Source organism: Dermacentor andersoni, chromosome 1, assembly GCF_023375885.2.
Source record: "Dermacentor andersoni chromosome 1, qqDerAnde1_hic_scaffold, whole genome shotgun sequence".
Classification (NCBI taxonomy): domain Eukaryota; kingdom Metazoa; phylum Arthropoda; class Arachnida; order Ixodida; family Ixodidae; genus Dermacentor; species Dermacentor andersoni.
In genome coordinates, this window is record NC_092814.1 from 262693089 (window position 1) to 262712622 (window position 19534).

Genomic DNA, 19534 nt, shown 5'->3' on the forward strand with positions numbered 1-19534 from the left:
CCTGGCTCTGCCGCTACCTCTCCGAGTGCCGACGAGAAGCCCCGGGGACTACCGTTCGTGCTGGTCTGCTGAAGAAGGGGGATCCAATTCCTGGAGTGCCCGGCAGCGCCGTGGGATGTTGCAGCAGGTCCAGGGAGCCTCGCTCGAACGTTGCCGAGGTCGACGGCCACACCCTGGATAGCCAGCATCACGGGCCAGTCCGAACCTCCATGGCTCCCGTCGCCAGTGCGAAGCTGGCGCTCCAACCTTCTTGGCCCAGAGCCACGTCAATAATCCCAGCTTGGCGCCGCTTCTCCTTCGATCACACCTCGGGTCACGCACCTCGAGGGCTCGTGCCATTCGGACGGATCCGCGCACATTGTCCTCTTCCTTTTCTTTTTGTGCCACATGCCTCTTACATATGACAGAGTTGTTGAAACAAAATATATTCTTCAAATAAGGCAGTTTCATACACACATGGACACTTCAGCTAGGCACATCACAATGCAATTCAGATGGGTGTTAACAAAACTCTGGAAAATAATGAATGACAAGTACTAAAGGCTCAGCACGTACCGTACAGAATGAATAGGAGTACCAAGTATCCACTCGTATTCACCCGTGCTGGTTTTGCCTCGTAACTCGAGGAAATCTCGAAGAAGGGACTTTTTTCGAAAATGCAGACGCTCGACGAATTTGTCAGCCAGCTTGCTGGGGAATCCCCTTCTTCTGCAGACACTTGGTCCACGCATCACATTTCTTCACCCGCGTACTCTGATACTTCCCACTGATTCCAGCACGGTGCTTTTATCGCCTTCGCGGGCATTTCTCGAACTTTCTCACAGAGTCGTGCTTCCATAGCATGAACAAAGCCTGGAAATCTAGACATTTTTCGTGTCTTCGACCGCGGCCACTGAAACGTCTTCAAGGAGGGTGGTGACTCATCTGTTGGTGCACGCTTGGGCTGCCACCCTCCTCTTGCCCTGCTCGCCGTGTGTCGGGGTCCGAGAGGGTGTTTGGCATGTGCCCTCTCTCCCTCTCCTCTCTTTTCATACTGTAACATTCGCGTATCTTGTTGAAGCTCCTAGTCTCCTTTGATCGCGTTGGTTGTCTGTGGCATATGCGCTCTCTCCCTCTGTCGAAGCTGCCGCGGGGCCGACGTGCTCCTTTGTTGGCTTGGGTGATAGGCGGTGCGTGCTTTATTTATGTGCGCTTTGTTTATGCACACTTTTGTGACAATGCTTCATGTCCACTTCCAACTGGTTCCAATGGTTAGACTCCAGTCATTATAATCTATAAAATAAGCTAAACATTTCAGTCCCCGACTGAGCAGAATGATGCATAATAGGCAGGAAAGGGGTGTTGCACGATTAGTTCGAAGCCGGTGATGAGTATATATATGTAAAAAGCTTCGCACTCGTTATCATAGCAGTATGCTGCCAAGAGAGATCTGCAGCCGGGACCTTCCCATCGACTGACCGAAGCTGAAAGGTCAGAATCTCCCAAAGAAGCGGTGCGATAGTGGATGCAAACTCTTTGAAATTTCCATACAGAAGGTGGTGCAGAAGGTCAAAAAGAAGAGGACAGGAAAGGAAAAGAGTCGTGAAAAACCACCTCATAGCTGCTTTTCTCAACAGTTGAGCTAAGGAAACCAAAGAGTGATTGCAGTGTAACAGGCTTTTCATTTTTTACTGCACATAAGAAGGACAGTATAATCTTGTAAGTGCCTGCCACGGATGCGAGATGATTGCCATGGATATTTGTTTAGATTGACACGGCACATTACCTGCTTCTTTTGGCCTAAGCAGCGGACGGTACAGGAGGACAAGAGGAAAAGATGGGGCCATGCATATTGCCAATTTTAAGCTGCCTTTTGTTCTCGTTTATTTCTCGTTGTTCTCGTTTACCTGCATCATTGGTAAGGTCGCCAGCCTATTCTCAACACATTCATACGTAATACTGCACCCGCTAAACTTTTCTGGCAGCATGTACAATAGCAGCAGGAAGTATAAACATTCTGACTGCTTAGTTTTACATTCTATGGCAGTGCGTTGCTCTTACTAGAACACGCACAAGGCATGCGCGGTATCACAGCATGGAGAGTGGTGCTGGCGGAGCGGATGACCCCCATAGTAATGGCATGGCAACCCTTCCCATGATGCATGGCACGGAATCCAGCCGCGTATGCTTAGACAGTGCACTTGGAACAGGTCCGTTCAAGTCTGAAGCTGCCTTCTGTAAGGTCAGTGTCCCACAGGGTATTGAGACTTGTAATGAAATGTGAAAAGTTGCAAGTAACAAGCTGTTATTTCACTGCTTAACTGACCTGCGTTGTACAGTCGATTTCATATTAAAATGAGATGCTTTCAATTGCTGGTTATGTTAACACTTAACAGCACAAAAAATCCGAGAACGCCCAAGCACTTATTAGTTGTGAATGCGAAAGCATTAATGTCCAATTGAATGCCACTAAGTGGTCCTTCGAGTTATGAACTCCTTGTAGGCAAGTGAGTGCGTTGAGACGCTTGGCCAACTCCTCCTAGATAGCACAAGACCGGTGCACTTCAATCCATGGTGTTATGCTACCTTGCCCGACTGCCATAGAATCTAATGGGGACGACCTACCATGGTTGCTCAGTGGCTATGGTGTTGGGCTGCTAAACATGAGGTCGCGGGATCGAATCCCGACGACGGTGGCCGCATTTCGATGGGGGCGAAATGCGAAAGCACCCGTGCACTTTGATTTAGATGCACATTAAAGAACCCCAAGTGGTCTAAATTTCCGGAGTCCCCCACTACGGTGTGCTTCATAATCAGATCTTTGTTTTCGCACGTAAAATCCCATAATTTAATTTTTTCTCATGGGGACGCTGCCAAGTAAGCCGCGGTGATTTTGACATCACTGCTTTCATCACGCCGGGCTTGGCAATGGAAATTTCGGTCCAAGTAGCATGATGTCATAAAGCAGAGTGCACAGGCTTGCTATCTAGGAGGCGCTGGTTTAGCACAGTGGGTAAGACACTTGGCTTCTGAGCCTGGGATCATAGGTTCGAAACTCACTACCGCCAATGTTTCTCCTTTCGAATTGATTCAGTTTTTTTTATCCATTAATTCCTTTATAGTGTTTACCGAGGCGAAGCTAGAACGAGCAGGCAGGCACATGTACTCAGTCATGATACCCTAATACTCATGATGAGCACTCAAGCTACTGCCAGTGAGAGTAGGGCTTTCATAAAAGTGTGCGGTCATTGTGGCTGGTGGCAGTGCTTTTGACAGTGTTTTGGAGCACATATGCTGGGAACGGGTCGTGCAAGAGCTGAACAGGATTCCCTGTGTTGGCTATCTCCTTTGTGAGGAAGGAGGTGTGAAAGTGGTTAGCTGTTGGAAAACTAAGGCACATTACATTGCTTGCACTTCATAGGAGTAGAAGAAAATGTAGCGTTAGGAGGAAGTGGGAGCGAGAGAGGTTGGGGAATACAGAGAAATCAAAATCTGCTTTGAGTTAAAGTGATTGGCAGTGCCCCTCTTCTAGTGGAAAAGCTGTAAAATTACAGGCAGATTGGTTATGTACATTGCTTGTTCAGTATGAGGGAAGGGTGTGCAAACTGTATGCCCAAGCAATTGCAGTGAACTGTATACCACATAATATCCACTGCCATAATACGCCACTGCATGCTGCAGTATTTGCAGTGTTGCAGTTTGCAGAAGTAGGCATTTTGAGAAAATTAACATAGTAAATGTGCTTCTGTAAGTGCTGTAATGGCATTGATGATGAGGGAAATTAACGCAACAAAAAGTCAACGCACAGAGGAAGGTAACGGTCTTTGACTTGTGCGTGTTCTTCTTTCTAGGTATCTGTAATTCTTTTAGCGCACATGCATGACAGGTTCATATATATGCGAAACCCTTCCTGCTATTAAACAGTTGTATGTAGTGGTAGTCTTTGTCTGGGGTGCACAGCACAAAGGTGGGTGCGGTGAAGTGGCTTACATTTTTTTTCAGCGATTTTGAACATTTTTTTGCTTTTCAGTGTGCACACCCAGTAGCCAGATTTAATTGTCATAGCTGATATTGCCGTGTGGGAGCATTGTAATACATAAGCGTTTTATTTTGCCATACAACACTTGCAAAAGTTGACGATGCCTCGGCTGCTCATTGTTCAATATATACTATGTGTCCCAGCTAATGTTAGCCAAGATGTTTAAAGAAAAAAAATTATAAGAAAATCATGGTGCAATGAAAGACTTTCAACCTTGTCGCAGGTCTGACGACTGAATACTGTAGGTTTTAAAGTGGTATCTTGCACCATGTCATTAAAATCTTTTTTTTTTCTTTCAACAGCTTGGCTAATGTTAGCTGGGACACCCTATACTGCTAAAACATATCGTTATAAGTGGGTTCGATAGTATTTTGAATTTTTCATTTGTTGGCCGATTTCATTGCGTAAGAGTGTCTTTTTTTTTTTTTTAGTTAAGTATCTGGGAAGTAAAGAGGTGGCAAGCTGACTTTTCCTCTGACTTTTTTAAAAATATTTTTCGCAAGGCTCTTCAACCAGAAAATAGCATCCAACCCAGAGCAGTTTACAGCTGTGAAGAACATTCTTCTTGGCCTGCACCGACCTTATCCGTACCTCTTGTTTGGCCCTCCAGGCACGGGAAAAACTGTGACTCTTGTAGAAGCACTAAAGCAGGTATATATTAAAAATTTTCCCATATTTGGTTCTATTCTTGTTGATGCGTCGTGGTAACTTGTTCTCTAATGTTTTAGGTCTGCACCCTGATTCCATCAAGTCACGTTCTTGTTGTGGCACCTTCAAATAGTGCTTGTGATGTCCTTGCCGAGCGGCTCATAGACCACATGTCATCTACAGAAGTCTTCCGCATGTATTCAGCATCTGTGCACCCAACTAATATGTCCAAGAAATTGGTGGTAAGCATGGCAACCTGTTTCAAATTTAAACATACATTTCTAACCTATTTTTTAGCCTCTGACTCCATTTTGTGCCATTTAATATCACCAAAAATATGCATTGTCATGTTGTAGTGACAATGAAAAACCAGATAGTGCCACAACTGTGAGTCATGGATTGGCAACAATAATTGTATATCAGAGCAAGTACCTTCACTGAGTAGCTTCTACCAGAAAAACTGAGTGTCCTTACAGCCTGAGCTTGCAGCAAGGAATTAGAAGGGTACAAGGAGTATAGCTACTAGATGAATGTGGCTGTTACACTGGCATTCACTGTGGCCTAGGCTTTGTATGTTACGGCCTTGGACGAGGATAGTACTCACTCTGTTCATGTTTATAAATTTGTTTTGCTTTTACACATGAATGGTTTTGTTTACTCACTGTGCTGTTGATGGGGCATAATTAATTTGCTCGCCGTCACATCGCACACACATTTGCAGCTTTGTCGTGTGAAATGTGTTTGAAGAACTTAATGTGGGTAACATACATCAGCATGTACTGTCACGAGCTTTATTTACGAAACATTACACAAGTGCATGGCATATACACTCGTACAGTACCAGTCACAATGCTCTGTGGCCAAAATTGAAAACAAGAGGGCAATCCAGTTTTCTGGTGGAAGCCCTTTCATGCCAATGTTCCTTTTCAACAGTTTCTTTAGATGAATTATTTTTGAGTGGAGATGGTGTGCTGATAGTACCTATATCACTCCTGTATACCATGCTTTAGCCTGTCAGATGGCAGTAAATGCTAATTTTTGTTTATATAATATGTCACAAACATCAGGATGTACGATTTTGAGTTGAACAATTAGTTTCAGTTTGCTACACAAAGCATACTGAAGTGTGACAGTATAGCATTCTTCATTCTTGACAGCCAACTGGAAGCATGTGCCTGCAGGAAGTGTCAGCAGGTGACGGAACAACATTGCTTTCTCCCTTTGCTTTCAATTTGGCTACAGTGAGTTTTCATTGGCATGGAATAAAGCTGTCAAATGCTTGTGTGTTCCCTTTCATAAAGCTCACTATAGTGCATTACCTCTTTCTGCAGCCTCTAAACTAAAAATTCTAAGCTTTGAATTATTAAAAGTTTATGTATTTCTAGTTTGTGTTTGTGGAATAATGTACAGCTTTGGAATAGGGGCTCCAAACATTCTGGGGCCCCAGAGAAATAACATTGTTGCTGCTGTGCATAATCGCGCTGCAAATAGCATTTGGGGTTCGCATTGGGTATGAATATAGTGTGTCACCTCAAACTTGCGCAGAAATCTTTTGTTAAGATCGCAGCACCCATTCAAGCCATGACTCTCACCTTCCACCAAACCTTTTATGTTTCACTTTTGTGTTTGTAAGCAATAAATGATGATTTGGGCTATTGCTTTTTCTAACTTTCTTAAAGCATACATTAAACATAAATCACTGCTGTTTTAATTCTGAGAGCTAATAGGGCCTTTAGCTTTAGGTAAATTTAGAAGTAAAATTTTATAGACCATCAGTGTTGAGAGGAGGGTTAACCATAAGCAGCTTAGAATTATGCATTAACCGACACAAACTTTGCACAGCTTTCTGTAGCCTTTCTAGGACAGTTTTGTATTGCATAATTGATGTGCAGTACAGTCGAAGTTTGATTTACTGAAACCCACATTATAACAAACCTTTTTTGTTTACCAATCTAGGGTTCCATTGAACACCATTTAGCAAAGTAATATTGTTCTGCGGTATCAATTTAATGAAGTCCACTTGCATCGCATGCACACACCTGGAGCCCTGTGACAAGTGGGAGAATATCATCCGACAGTGAATTCATTATTTGAACACATTATTTTGCATGCTAATATTGTCTGTGAGCGGCGAAAAACATTGGCTGTCAAGCAAAGGATGGAAAAGGGCTTCAAGATGGAACACACTGCTTTGCCATCTGTTGTTTTACTACAAAACCATGCTGGAAGTGTCCCATTTGCACTCGCAGATGTGCTTCTAAACGCACCAGGGTCCAGTTGAAGCAGCAAAATATCATCCATAAGTAAGCTTATAGCTTATGAGAGCCTTTGTGACGATGAGAGGAGGGGGCGCAGTTTTGGCAGTGTTACGTTGTCTCTTCATTTGGATAGAGTATCGCGAATGACATTACGGCAATCTTGGCCTTGTGAGTCACTTTACCGTTGTAAACTAATTGGCAGTCAAGCATTGGTGGACCTTCATGATGATACAGTTGAACCCACTTATGGTGATAACGGTTTTAAGAATACTATATGCAATGACAACAATTGAATCTGGCTACTGAGAACACAAAATTCCTTGAAAAAAGAAATAATAAAAAAATGCGAGTTGCCACACTCACTTGTGTACACACCTTTGCCACACTTGCCCTTGCACCGCACACCTTGCACGGCACGGCATGCCTTCGTTGCATTGCCCTATGCAATGCATCGTGTGTACCGGAGAGTTGTAAGAGCGTGACGAGAGCGGGGCGCATGAGGCTAGCGATGCATAGGGCAATGTGACGAAGGACTGCTGTGCGGGCATAACGGTGGGTGTAGCCGAGGTGCGCGGCATGCAGGTGAGTGTGGTGGTTTGAATGCTTTTTTTTTTGTTTTCCTTGGTTTTGTGTGTTTTTTTTTTTTTTTTGGTGCAGACATCCAATAGCCAGATTTAGTCCTTTTTTAGCGGCACACGATCTTCATGGGAAGTAAGAGAAGTGACAGCAAACAGTACTGCTACCAAAGAGGCAACATTGCCAACATGCCTGTTCAGCCACCCTTGCAGATTTAATTGTTATGGCCAGTAATGCTTCATGGGAACATTGTAGTAAGTGGTTTATTTTACCATAGAACACACAAAAGTTCATGGTGTGGCAGCTGCTCATTGTTTGAGTATTGTTAAAACCGGTAATGCTATAAGTGGGTTCAACTGTGCTTCTTTCTGTCTTAATTAAAATGTTTGGATATTTGTCTCCTCTGCCTTTTTTGTGCAGCCCGATTATAACAATTATCTGTTATAATGATGGGACTTTCTTGCCACTCAAATATTGTTACAGTGAGTTCGATTGCATATGGATACACATGGTGTCATGTGACTGCCCCAACCTGCAGTAGATCCAGTCTTTGCTCTTGATGTGATCTCTACCGCATCCCCCAGTGCTTTTGATCCCATTATTGCTGGTCAAGTTTCTTGGTTGATTCTGTTGATACATGCTTACTGATAAGATGCTATTCACCAGGAAAAATATAGGAACCTGTGAAATAATTTTTACTGCTGAAACATAAGAACTGTGAGTTAACTAAATTTTCTATTTAATGAAATATTTTGCTCCAATACGATTTCGTTATATAAAGCTTCGAGTATTTACATACAGATGTGTATAACTGCAGGTAAGATAAGTATGTACTCAACGTGGGAGCTTTTGTGAATCATGGTGGTTTTCACAGCTCACATTACTCTAAGAATGATGACCTATATAGCCTTAAATATGTTATGTTGGGTTTTGTGGGAAATATAATGGTAACTAATAAAAGTTTTATTTAAGTGCAGTTTGTATCAAACTGTTTATAAACCAATGCCGAAACATGCGATGTTAATACAAATTGAGGTCTTGTTTCTTTTTAGAAAGTCTCAAACTACAACCATGCTGAGAAGGTGTTCATCTATCCATGCTCTGAACAGCTAATGAGATACAAAGTTATTGTGGCGACATTGGCATGCACTGGCAAGTAAGCACATTTAAAATCCTAGCATAATCTTTGTCTTTTTTGTGATGCCATATATTGTACCTATATCTCAATGAATGTATTGGCCAGGGGGCTAATTATCATGTTAAAAGCGGTAGACAGTGTGCCTTCTAGTTTATGAAGAGCATTGTTCTTGAACAAAAATTAAAAAAAAGACAGTTGCCAAAATGTTATTATTATTAAACTGAAGGAAGCTCTTCTAGAAACATATTAAATGGAGGAAGAGGGTTATGAGCTGTTGTCTACACAGAAATCTGGACGCAGTGTGAAAAAGCTGTGCTGCGAGATGGTCAGACATGCTTGCTGCTGTCTAGTGACGTTATGAATTTATTCTTTGGCTGCATACAAAGCTCAGGTTTTTAATGACGAGAACAAGTGCACAAGGCCTGTCAGATTGTTGTTTTATTTTTGTCTGAGTAGATGTTGGAACTGATGACAGATCTTGTAGGCAAGCAAGCTGTATTTCAATGGGTAAAATTTGCTCACTTACTTCAAGCAGCTTGCACTCATGCACTGAATGCACAGATGCCTAAGCTCAAGTAAACAAGTAGACTTCTTTTTTGGTACTGTTCGGATAAATGAATGGTGTCATTTTCCTGAAGCCATGAACCTCTTTAAAGGGCCCCTGCAACACTGTTTGAACATGACAAAGTAGAACAAGCCTGTCAGTCATTAGTGTTGTGGGCATCTCAGGCAAATAACCTACATTTACACATACAGCAGTGAAGCTATAGTCTCACTCATCTCACTCAAAAGGCTGATGGCTGACCCCTGTGGCTGCTTGAAATTCGTGCCATCTTTCAGGTGACATGTCAATGTAGATGTGTTCTAGACGGCAAACAACAAAGCAATATAACTGAAGGTGAACTGCAGCTAGAAGGGTATTGGAGATAGTTCTGAGCGAAACCACTGAAGTTGCATGGCCATATGAAAAGATACTAGAGAACTTGGAGCACGATGATGCATCACTGGGTAAACCTGGGTCTCAGCTTACAACACGCTGATAATGATGAAAAGAGAAGGCAGTTATTAAGGCTGCCAAAGGTCTACTTTTGGCTCTGCACGGCGCAATTGATACAGAGTGATTCTTTTTTTGCTAGAGAACTTTGGAGCATTGCCCTTTAATGTGCAAAGTACTTTTCAACTTCTTTACAGGATGGGCAGAAAGTTTTTTAAATGTGGAATTACAGTGGAGTTCTGTCGAGCTTAGTGTGTGCTGGGTTTGTGCTGCAGGCTGGTGACAGCTGACTTTGCATTGAACCATTTCACGCACATCTTCGTGGATGAGGCAGGGCAATCTCTGGAGCCCGAGTGCCTGATCCCTGTCGTTGGGCTCATGTCACCCTGGGACCCGAAAAAGAGGGGTCCAGGTGGCCATTTCATCCTGGCTGGGGACCCCAAGCAACTGGGACCTGTCATCCGGAGCCGGCTAGCACAGCATTATGACCTTGGTATGAACAGGCATGGACATATGTGGCCTTCCCAGCCCACTGCTGAAACATATTGTGAATCCATTGGAGATTACGCAAAGCACCTAGAGGGAAACAGCACATGTAACACTTTTCCAACATTAATATGCAATAGCAGAACATTGAGGGCAATGCTGGCTCACCCTGAACTGTGTGACTCACTTTTTTCAAGACAAATTCAGCAATGTCTCATGTGGCATGGTTTGCCACATGGTGTATACCTTTACTATATACCTTCGCAATAAAATTTTTTTTTATGGATACCGAAGCATTAATATCTCATGGTCACTTATGGAGATGGAAAATTATGACAACATAAGCTGACACTGAAATGGCTTTGCACATTATGTGGTTTTGTGGTAAAGCATACTTTAGTATGCAAAATTTGATTTTGTCACTGTCCACCAGCTCTGGTTGAGTAGCAGGCACCATAAACAGCAAAATGTATCCGCTGCATTGTTACCATGTTATTGAAGACAAGGTATTCTTTGGAGACTTCAGATTGATTTGGTGTTCGTGGGATCTGGGTATCTGGCCGCTTTCATCTCATCAAATTAGATGATTTGAGGCCTTCAAGTGCACATAGGACAATGAAAAAGTTGGCAAAATGAAACTTCGAATGAAAAAGACAGACCAAGTTAGCATTTAAGAACAGTAATAATGCTTAATTAGCACAAAAAAGACTGAAATGAAACCCAAATGCGCTCGTTCAAACTGTGCGCTCCCACGCCGGAGATAGTGGAGTCTAAAAATTTGAATTGATCCTGAAGGTACGTAGTGCAGTCTAAACAACAAACCACATAATACAACTAATGTGGCCAAGAAGACCTTGTCTTTCTTCAATGTCAATCACTGTTGACTCTCCTTTCTCAAATCTGTAAATGACACATTAGAGATAATTTTTAGAACTGCACATGTGTAGAAGTAACTCCTAATGAGTTACAGGCTTGTGCACCACCTTGTGACAGCAGTGTTTGTAGCAGGTATATTGAAGAAAGTGACTGGTGACCTGTAGCATAAACAGTTGACCTCATTTAATTGAACCCCAATTTCACATGTCCTGACATGTGAAATCAGTTTGAATTGTCCAGTATTTGATAGTTTGAAGGGCTTGAGGAGGTACTGATATTAAAGGTTTCTTTCCCTGCACTAAGTAGCTGTTAAACCAGTAGTTATAATGACGAGACCTTATTTTCCCCTGCATGTGATTCTCTCCCGTGGAAGCCACACTAATAGGGAATGAATGCAACAACACTGCCATACTGAGCATTCGATGCTTGTGAAAGGAGCCCTGAACCACTTTTTATCGCAGTGGAGAAAGGTATTTGAAGTAAAAATAGGCTATTTCAGAAATAAATTGCTGCAAGAAGTACTTCAGTGCGTTCAGTAGAAGCGTAGTTATTGGCAATCAAACAATGGCCTCCGCAATGCTCCTGTTCCTTCTTCAATGCCTTGCACTGCAAGGGCTGCAGCGGAGCGGGGTGTGCCCACAACGCTCTGCCTTCTAAATGTCACCATGATGCGCAGTTCAGATTTGGTTTTGGATGCCAACGATGACGCCACTTCTGATTTTGTCGTCTACGACGCGCCAAAAGTAAGCCAAATGCGGTTGTCCTCAGTGAACTGGAGTGTGCTTAGCCAGTGTACTCATCGCGGCACCCCGTGGCAGCCGTGGTATCTGCACTACGTAGCACACTGCTGCTACATGCAACCGTAGTGCATATGCGCAGTGTTTGCTTTGTGCATGGCAAGGCTTGAGTGCGTGCTCGCCCACAAGTGCAGCAGTCTGACCATGCTACATGGCGCGGACTGGCTTTGTCCTTCACCAGCTTGATTGACAGATAGTAGCCACATCCAGCTTGCGCATTTTTGAAGCACTAGCAATCAGTCTGTCGAGGCGTTTATCTGGAGCGGCCACAAGCGAAGCACATCCTGGTAAGGCGTGAGTATGATCTGACCTTAAGTTTCAAGTGGGTCGAGGCTAGTTGAGCATTCAGAACTAATCGAAATTGGCGAAACCCGATGACTATGACACCGATAAGCAGGATGGCCAAAGTTTATTTCCTATGTGGGCTGCCGCCGCCTAGCAATCTTGGTACGGTACAGTATGTTCCTGCTATTTCTGAAAAATAAACACCATGCAAATATGTTAAGTGGACACATTGCGCAGGGAATGCAGAAGCAGAGCCGTAAATTAAAGCGCACCGTAGGGTCCAGGCTACACTACGGAAGCGGTCGACCATCAAATCAACACTTCTGTGCCCACTGCAGTAGCTTTGTGGCTATGGCATTGCTTGAGTTTGCGGATTTGATCCCGACCTCGGCAGCCGCATTTCGACGGGGGCGAAATAGAAAATGCACATGCACTTAGAGTTTGGGACACATTAAAGAACATCACAGTGTCAAAATTAATTCGGAGTCCGTCACTACAGCTTGCCTCATAATCCGAGTGGTTTTGGAACGCACAGCCCCATAATCCAATTCAAGTTTAATACTTCTGCCACAATGCAATGTGCCATGTGAGGCAATGAATATGCTCAATCCTCTCAGTGGTTACAATGTACGGCGCACAACAATGCCTCAAGCAAACATCTCCCCCTGTGTGTTCTGTCTACTACACAGACAAGCAGCAGGGCTGCACACAAGTTAACATTTAACATCAACTCGCCACTCTCGTGTTAGACTAAACGTTGAAGAAATTAAACTTTCGCCGTCATCATCAGTGCTAATTATTGTCCATCAAAGCAACCGACACAGAAAGCTTCGTTTACGTCGATTCCCACAGTGCATGGGACCTGCATAACTTTTCACCAAGCCCGAAGGGTAGTTCAGGGCTTCCTCAAGTTCCCAGGTGGTCAAGATTATTCCAGAGGCCCCCCATTCCCCCACTATAGCATCAATAATAGCCTGTGCATTGCTGTGGGATATTAAAACTTATCAGTCAGTTAAACCACATGTACAAATGTATTCAAGTATTTCAGCTTAGAAGTCTTGTACCAACGATCCTTTAATTCGCATTTCAACCTTTTGTGACACTGTTAAAGTGTGTATTGAATCAACCCCTTAACTGCCGTGACAAATTTAGAAAAATGTTTTAAAGTGCGGAACATTTTGAAGAGCTGCATATTTGAGCCATTTTCTTAGAAAAAAATACGGTACCAGGAATGCCTATTGCATTTTTACTAGTCTTGTCGAAAAAAAAGAAAGAAATATCAATAGTCATTGTGTATTATTTAATTTTCAAAATTACACGAAACTGCACATACACATGTGCAAAAATTGTAGAACGTTCACTACGAGTTAACTCGTCATCGGCACCAGAGACACTTGTGATGGCGAGTTACCTCGTCATCAGCAGTTAAGGGATTAACCATTATCAAATTAACAGGAGTCAACTGTATGGGACATCATGGTTCAGATGTTGCAGCAAAGCTTGGATAAGTTATTTTTTCTTTATGTTCTAGCCACTTGCTTTATAGCTGTTCTCTTTTGGCAGTACTTACACTGGTGTATTATAGCCATGATGGCAGCTACATTTCTACCACAGTGGGCTTATGATATTTCGACTCTGGTTAATTGATTTAATTTAATTTGGACCTTTTGGCAGGTTCTGTCTTGTGACTATACACTTCTATTGGACGTCCTTCCTATTATTTCAATCGTAAAAACATTACACATGTTACAGAAGGCAACTTAAGCTTGATGTGTGTGCATGCAATGTATGTCACGATGTTATATTGTTGAAATGGGTGAAACAATTATAAGTTTTTAGCCATGTCACTGTGAAACTTGTCAAATATGCACTCTTGTTTTTTTTACTGGTGTAATCAATATTGTGATCGCACAATGCAATGTTGCAGATATTTCTCTTCTGGAGCGCCTTATGGACTGTGGGCCATATCAACGCATGGAGAATGGCTACTACAACCCACAGATGCTAACCAAGCTGCTCAAAAACTTCAGAAGTCATGAAGACATCATTGAAGTCCCAAACAAGTTGTTTTATGAGAATGAATTGCAGGTATGCTCACTCCAAGTTCACACATTACATGCCTATGTATGCAAGGTGCTTATATCTGCACAGTTCTTTTATTGTCTCTCACTGAGGCAAAGTAACTTTATTATTACCCTGTGCTTAATGGTAGTAGACTACTTGTGTACTGGAGTACCTCTTTTAATGTAAGTAGCCACTAGCTTTTTATTCTTTTAAAACATTGCCCACAAGTGTGCTTGAAAGAAGAAACCAATGCAGAATGTAACACAACCTAATAATTAGAGAATTCAAAAGAAAGCTTGAAATAGTTCCATTTAACTTTAATAGTCAAGCGTGTATTCACACTGGTAACTGACAGATGTTGTGCAAGGGACGATAACTGATGATGTGGGAGTGACTCACAGTAAGTGATGTTCACACCGGCAAGCACAGCTTGTGAGCCACCAATCTGAAGATTCTTGCTCAAGACAAAAATTCTCTGGACTACTGCCACTCATGCTTGCTTTGGCACCAAACAAATTTGTTCTGTATTCATTAAAGTGCACAAAAGAATATATGTAATACTAGTAGAGGCATCTCTGCTTGCACCTCGTTGTATCTCATACGGGCAAACATTTTAAAAACTCAGTGCAAATTGAAGCCACATGCCAGCCAGCATCTACTGTGACTTGCCTGCCTACCTCTTCCTGCTTTACACTTTTATTCTTGGGGTCTCTTCACCTACTTGATGACAATCTTGTTGCACCCTGCTGAAAATTTACAGCACCTCATAACGGCTTAGAGCGTGGGAGTGGTGCACTTCTGAGACCAATAGCGCCACTTATTCGAGAAAGCTGGAATGACATTATTGCTTCTGAGCATGCACTGCCAGGTGGACAGGACTTTGCCACTCGCAGTCATGGCTGTATGCCTTGTGCAGCTCCCCTATTAGCAGTGGCACCGACTCTATCTTTGTCATCCTCACCAATGGCTTTGAAGCATGGAAAGCACTATTGTAGGTTGATGACGAAAAAGAAAGCTGCCATCATCAAGCAAGTTGAGATCGGCCACTCACAAGCTGACATGAGCAAGAAGTTCACCATTTATGAGCAGACAATTTTGGATTTCCTCTATAATAAGGTGATCATCTTGGAAGTAGCAAAACTTATGTTGACCTCAGGTTTGCTGTTGGCATGCTTTCAGGCACTTGGAAGGCTGTGAAAAAACACACTTCGCAACTGTTTTTGTCATGCGGACTTCACACTTAGTACTGAGACGACAATCTCATCCGAAGATAACTACAGCATGACCGATCACTCCCCTTCTATGGCATTGGGGTCAACCTGTCCACCACTGGTGTTGTGATTTCCACTGAGGTAACATCTGAACGATTTGCCTACGCTGACAATGAGCACGACCTCTGCGGAATCATCTGACGATAAAATCATCCATCAAGTGACGGTGGATTTGAACAACTCTGAAACCGAAAATGAAAAGCCAGCACCTGTGCTTCCGATGAGCTCCGAATTGACGTGAGTGCTGATGATGCTGCTTAGTGTACAATGATGAAACGACCTTAGCCGAAATTTAAGCAGACATCGTGCACAAATGGAAAGCCGTACAAAAGCTAAATAATAAACTTTTCAAGCCACTATGACAGTAAAAGACATGCGTTTGTTTTTTTGGACTGCCCAATTTTTCGGACATTTTTACAGTCCTCATGAAGTCTGAAAAATTTGACATTGACTTACTCAATTTGGTGTGCATTAAACAGCTATAATTGCACTCTAAAAACAGTTACACCCTTTGGGGAGTACTTTTGTCACAAAACAATAATCATCTATTTGCGTATCTTTCTTTCTCTAACGCTGTGCGCTTGGTACTTGCAGGTCACAAACAGCATGCATGTTATCAAAGTAAAAGTAAAGAGTTTATTCAGACAACGTATGGTACAGTTGCCTAGGGCGCAGACCAAAAGGCAAGTGGATGCCTGACAAGGAGTCTGCGCCCTTCTTGTTCCCATTCGAGAGCACAAGACATTCAGCGCATAAAATAAACACTAAACGAGATGGAAATACAGAGTGGTTGGTAACATTGAAACGGGAGTTATTTCATATTGAACATTTATGTACAATTGGGAAAAATGATGTAAGAAACAACAGAAAAAACAAAACAAAAGGAGTGGTCATGCCTGCAGTGACAATAGATACATAGTGATGTTATTTTTGAAAGCTTTGAATGATTTACTTTCCTGGATAATGTTTACAGCAGGATGGTGATCATTTAAAAAACTGGAAATTCTGTAGCTAAGTTTCTGGGTGCCGTAGTTCGTACGTATTTCTTCCTTATTGTAACATATGTGCCGGGTGTTGTAGGTGTGTGTTTTCGTTAGATACTGATGAAAAAAAGCCGTAGGATCGGAATGCATTTGTAGGTAACTAGCTAACACTATCTTTTTGTTTATAACATTCCACAGTGTAAGCAGTTGATGTTTTCTAAACAGTGGGGCAGTGTGGCTAAGGTATGGTGCATTATCTATTGGGCGCAAAAATTTTTTTTGTAATAAATATATGTTTTCTATGCTTGTTTTAGGTGCTGTACCCCAGACAAGAAGACAATAGTGGAAACGCGAATGTACCAGTGTGTAGTATAGTTGTTTCTTTAGCCAGATATGCAAAAGGTTCTTTATTTTATACATGATACCAATGGACTTAGATATACCAGTGCGAACTTTTTCAATGTGAGGTAACCAGTCAAGATGCTCGTGAAATATGACACCAAGAAATTTATGTGTTGCTACACGTTCGATAGATTCATCGTGAAATTGGATAAGTATTTCTTGTTTTATACACTTGTTACGAGCGTGGAATATAATGTACTTAGTTTTTTTAGTGTTTAACTCTAGTTCATTACCGTGGAGCCACGTGGACAAATTTTCCAGCCATACATTGGTTTCTACTTGGAGGACTTATCAGCGTGACACAGTATTCTTGACAGGAAAGTAGCGAGTGCAGAATTTTCAAGGAAGGAAACGAAAGCAAGACAGATTGCAATTATTGCTATGTGACAAGAACATGTCCCAAGGGGTGCATATATTACGGTGCATAAAGATAATACATTCAGTGCCGCCTGTGATCAACATTGTTCTTGGACATACTATATGCCACTTATTGATTTCTGATAGAGGGGTGTATTTTGGGATTCTACACATAGATAGAAACACAAGTGCCTTAATGAGTTGGTGTAAATTTTTGGTTTTGCTACTGTGGAGTATTGAATAGCATTGTAGAATGTCTTGCGAGTTCTAAGCCTTTGTTTATATCTCTGTGTTTGCTTGGACTTAAATTATTCAATAAGCACGCTGTACATTATTTTGTGCATTTATTGTTCCTTGTTTCCCTTCCCCAGAGAAAACTTAAGTCTTGAAAACGTGTTGCCTCTAAGTTAACTCTAGATAGAAAACGTTTTTCAAGGTTCTCCCAAATGACTTTGAGCAAGTTTTATGCCTTGCTGTACTTTGCTGTAGAAAAGATCTTTTTAGGTATATCTTGAGGTATATAATTTAAGGAAGGTCTTTCTCTCTGAAGTCACTCTACAACCAGTGTGGTCTTTTGTTGTGTACAACTGGTGTTTGAAGAAGTTGCCACTTCACTTTATGTTGCATTGATCAATGCATCATACAGTGGTGGAACAGCTGGGCCAAATTATGCCAAAGGTGGTCTTGGTGCCATCCTGTTCCAAAATGGCATTTTAGCTGGAAATTGTGCTGTGCCTGCACCAAATGAAATGTAAGAATGAAAGCCTTTTTTCGTTAATGCTGCCTTGGCAGCAAAACTAAAACCAAAACATAAAGCAAGCTGTTGTCGGCCATCATTAGCATCATCCTGGAAATCCATGGAGTGGCCATAGCCACAGATGTAGCTGATGCAATCGGTTCTCTGTACGCCGGTTTTGCGTTTTTGTTGCAATTCTCTTAAGCAGATATTTGAATGTACTGCCTCCATTTGATCTTTTTCTTTTTGTGCTGCAGATTGGTATTCCTCCTACCATCATGGCACATAGCTTGCTCAAGAAGCATGTCAGATCAGAAAGAAGCCTAGGATAGTACCAGTCGCACATTCTTTAGCATAGTTATTGGCGGTGCCATTTTAAAAATATTTTAGTATTTGTAGTATTCAACTACTGACGTATGTATAATTTTCTGTGAGTCGGTATCTTCTTTGCAGCCCTGCACAGAATCGGAAGGATAACTTGATCAAGCATGTGGTAAGAAGGAAGGGGGGGGGGGGGGGCAGGAATGGGAGGCAGGTGAGTGCCTCCCATTCTATCCTCCTCTAGCCGCCACATCTTCTAGCCCGACCCCAAGGCTGTCAGTGCAGTATGCGACCCATATGCCCTAGTGGAAGGTAATCTGTAGTGGGTGCAAAGGCTGGGCGAGCTGGGATGGTTGTGGCTTGTGCACTGCCGCCACCTCTTCTAGCCCGGCCCCAAGGCTGTCAGCGCGGTATGTGACCCATGTGCCCTATGTGGAACGTAATCTGTAGTGGGTGCAAAGGTTGGGCGAGCTGGGATGGTTGTGGCTTCTTGTGCACTATCTTCATGTGCCTTTGGTGCTGGAGGTCATGTAATCTCGAGTTTTTGAGATGCATTGAAGCGAGAGGCAGCTGAAGTAATTGTTCCACTCTGTCTGCACTCTTAATGATAGTGTCATCCCATTGCAGGAGACAGTATCAGTTGTGGCAGTAGAGTGGATGTGAAAGTTTCTCTTCGTACTGCCGATGTGAAGATATCATCAACATGGCATAAAACTGTACCTTTGGTCGCCAATTCTCAAATTCACAAAAATTTTTTCACATTTAAACTAGTTTTTTGCCGATTCACCAATAATTCAGAAAACATTACAGCCCCTTCCATGCAAGAAAAATTTGTTGGTGACTGTACTTATGTGTATAAAAGATCCAACTTCAATATAACGAAATTTCGATACAGCGATGTAAATTGCTGATTTTATCGACTTTGATATATCAAAGCTTAACTGCTACATTTCTTTAACTGCATGGGCCACAACTATGTGTGATAGCTAGAGGTGGGCGAATAGCAGTTTTTTAGGATATAAAGAGTATCAAATATTGAATCAAATATCAAATAGGTAACTGCAGCTGCTTGTACCATATAGATTCGGGTACGGCACCCAGTACTGATAAGTGCAAAAAATATCTGCTTACTATCAGGGACAAAGAATCAGTTTTAAACAAGATCACTAATTATCATTAAAAACTGCACAAATGGCCTCATAACATCTTTAGAGCTTGGTTGCAAACAAGCTTTCAAGATTGAATGACTGCTGTATGGAATAGAGCTTTACAACAAGGCTCAATAAATGGTTGCCGAAACAAGATCGGAAGTTGTGATAAAAGA

General features: G+C 42.3%; 1 protein-coding gene across 2 annotated transcripts in view; it reads left to right on the plus strand.

Annotated features, from left to right (window-relative positions):
• The window catches only part of LOC126547910 (putative helicase MOV-10), a 115097-nt gene that overhangs the window by 78617 nt on the left and 16946 nt on the right, over positions 1-19534 (plus strand). For both annotated transcript variants that reach the window (XM_050195958.3, XM_055063754.2), the window contains 5 exons: positions 4522-4669; positions 4747-4908; positions 8553-8656; positions 9908-10125; positions 14004-14164. In XM_050195958.3, coding sequence (XP_050051915.1) covers positions 4522-4669; positions 4747-4908; positions 8553-8656; positions 9908-10125; positions 14004-14164 — 793 coding nt within the window. The remainder of the gene's footprint in view (positions 1-4521; positions 4670-4746; positions 4909-8552; positions 8657-9907; positions 10126-14003; positions 14165-19534) is intronic.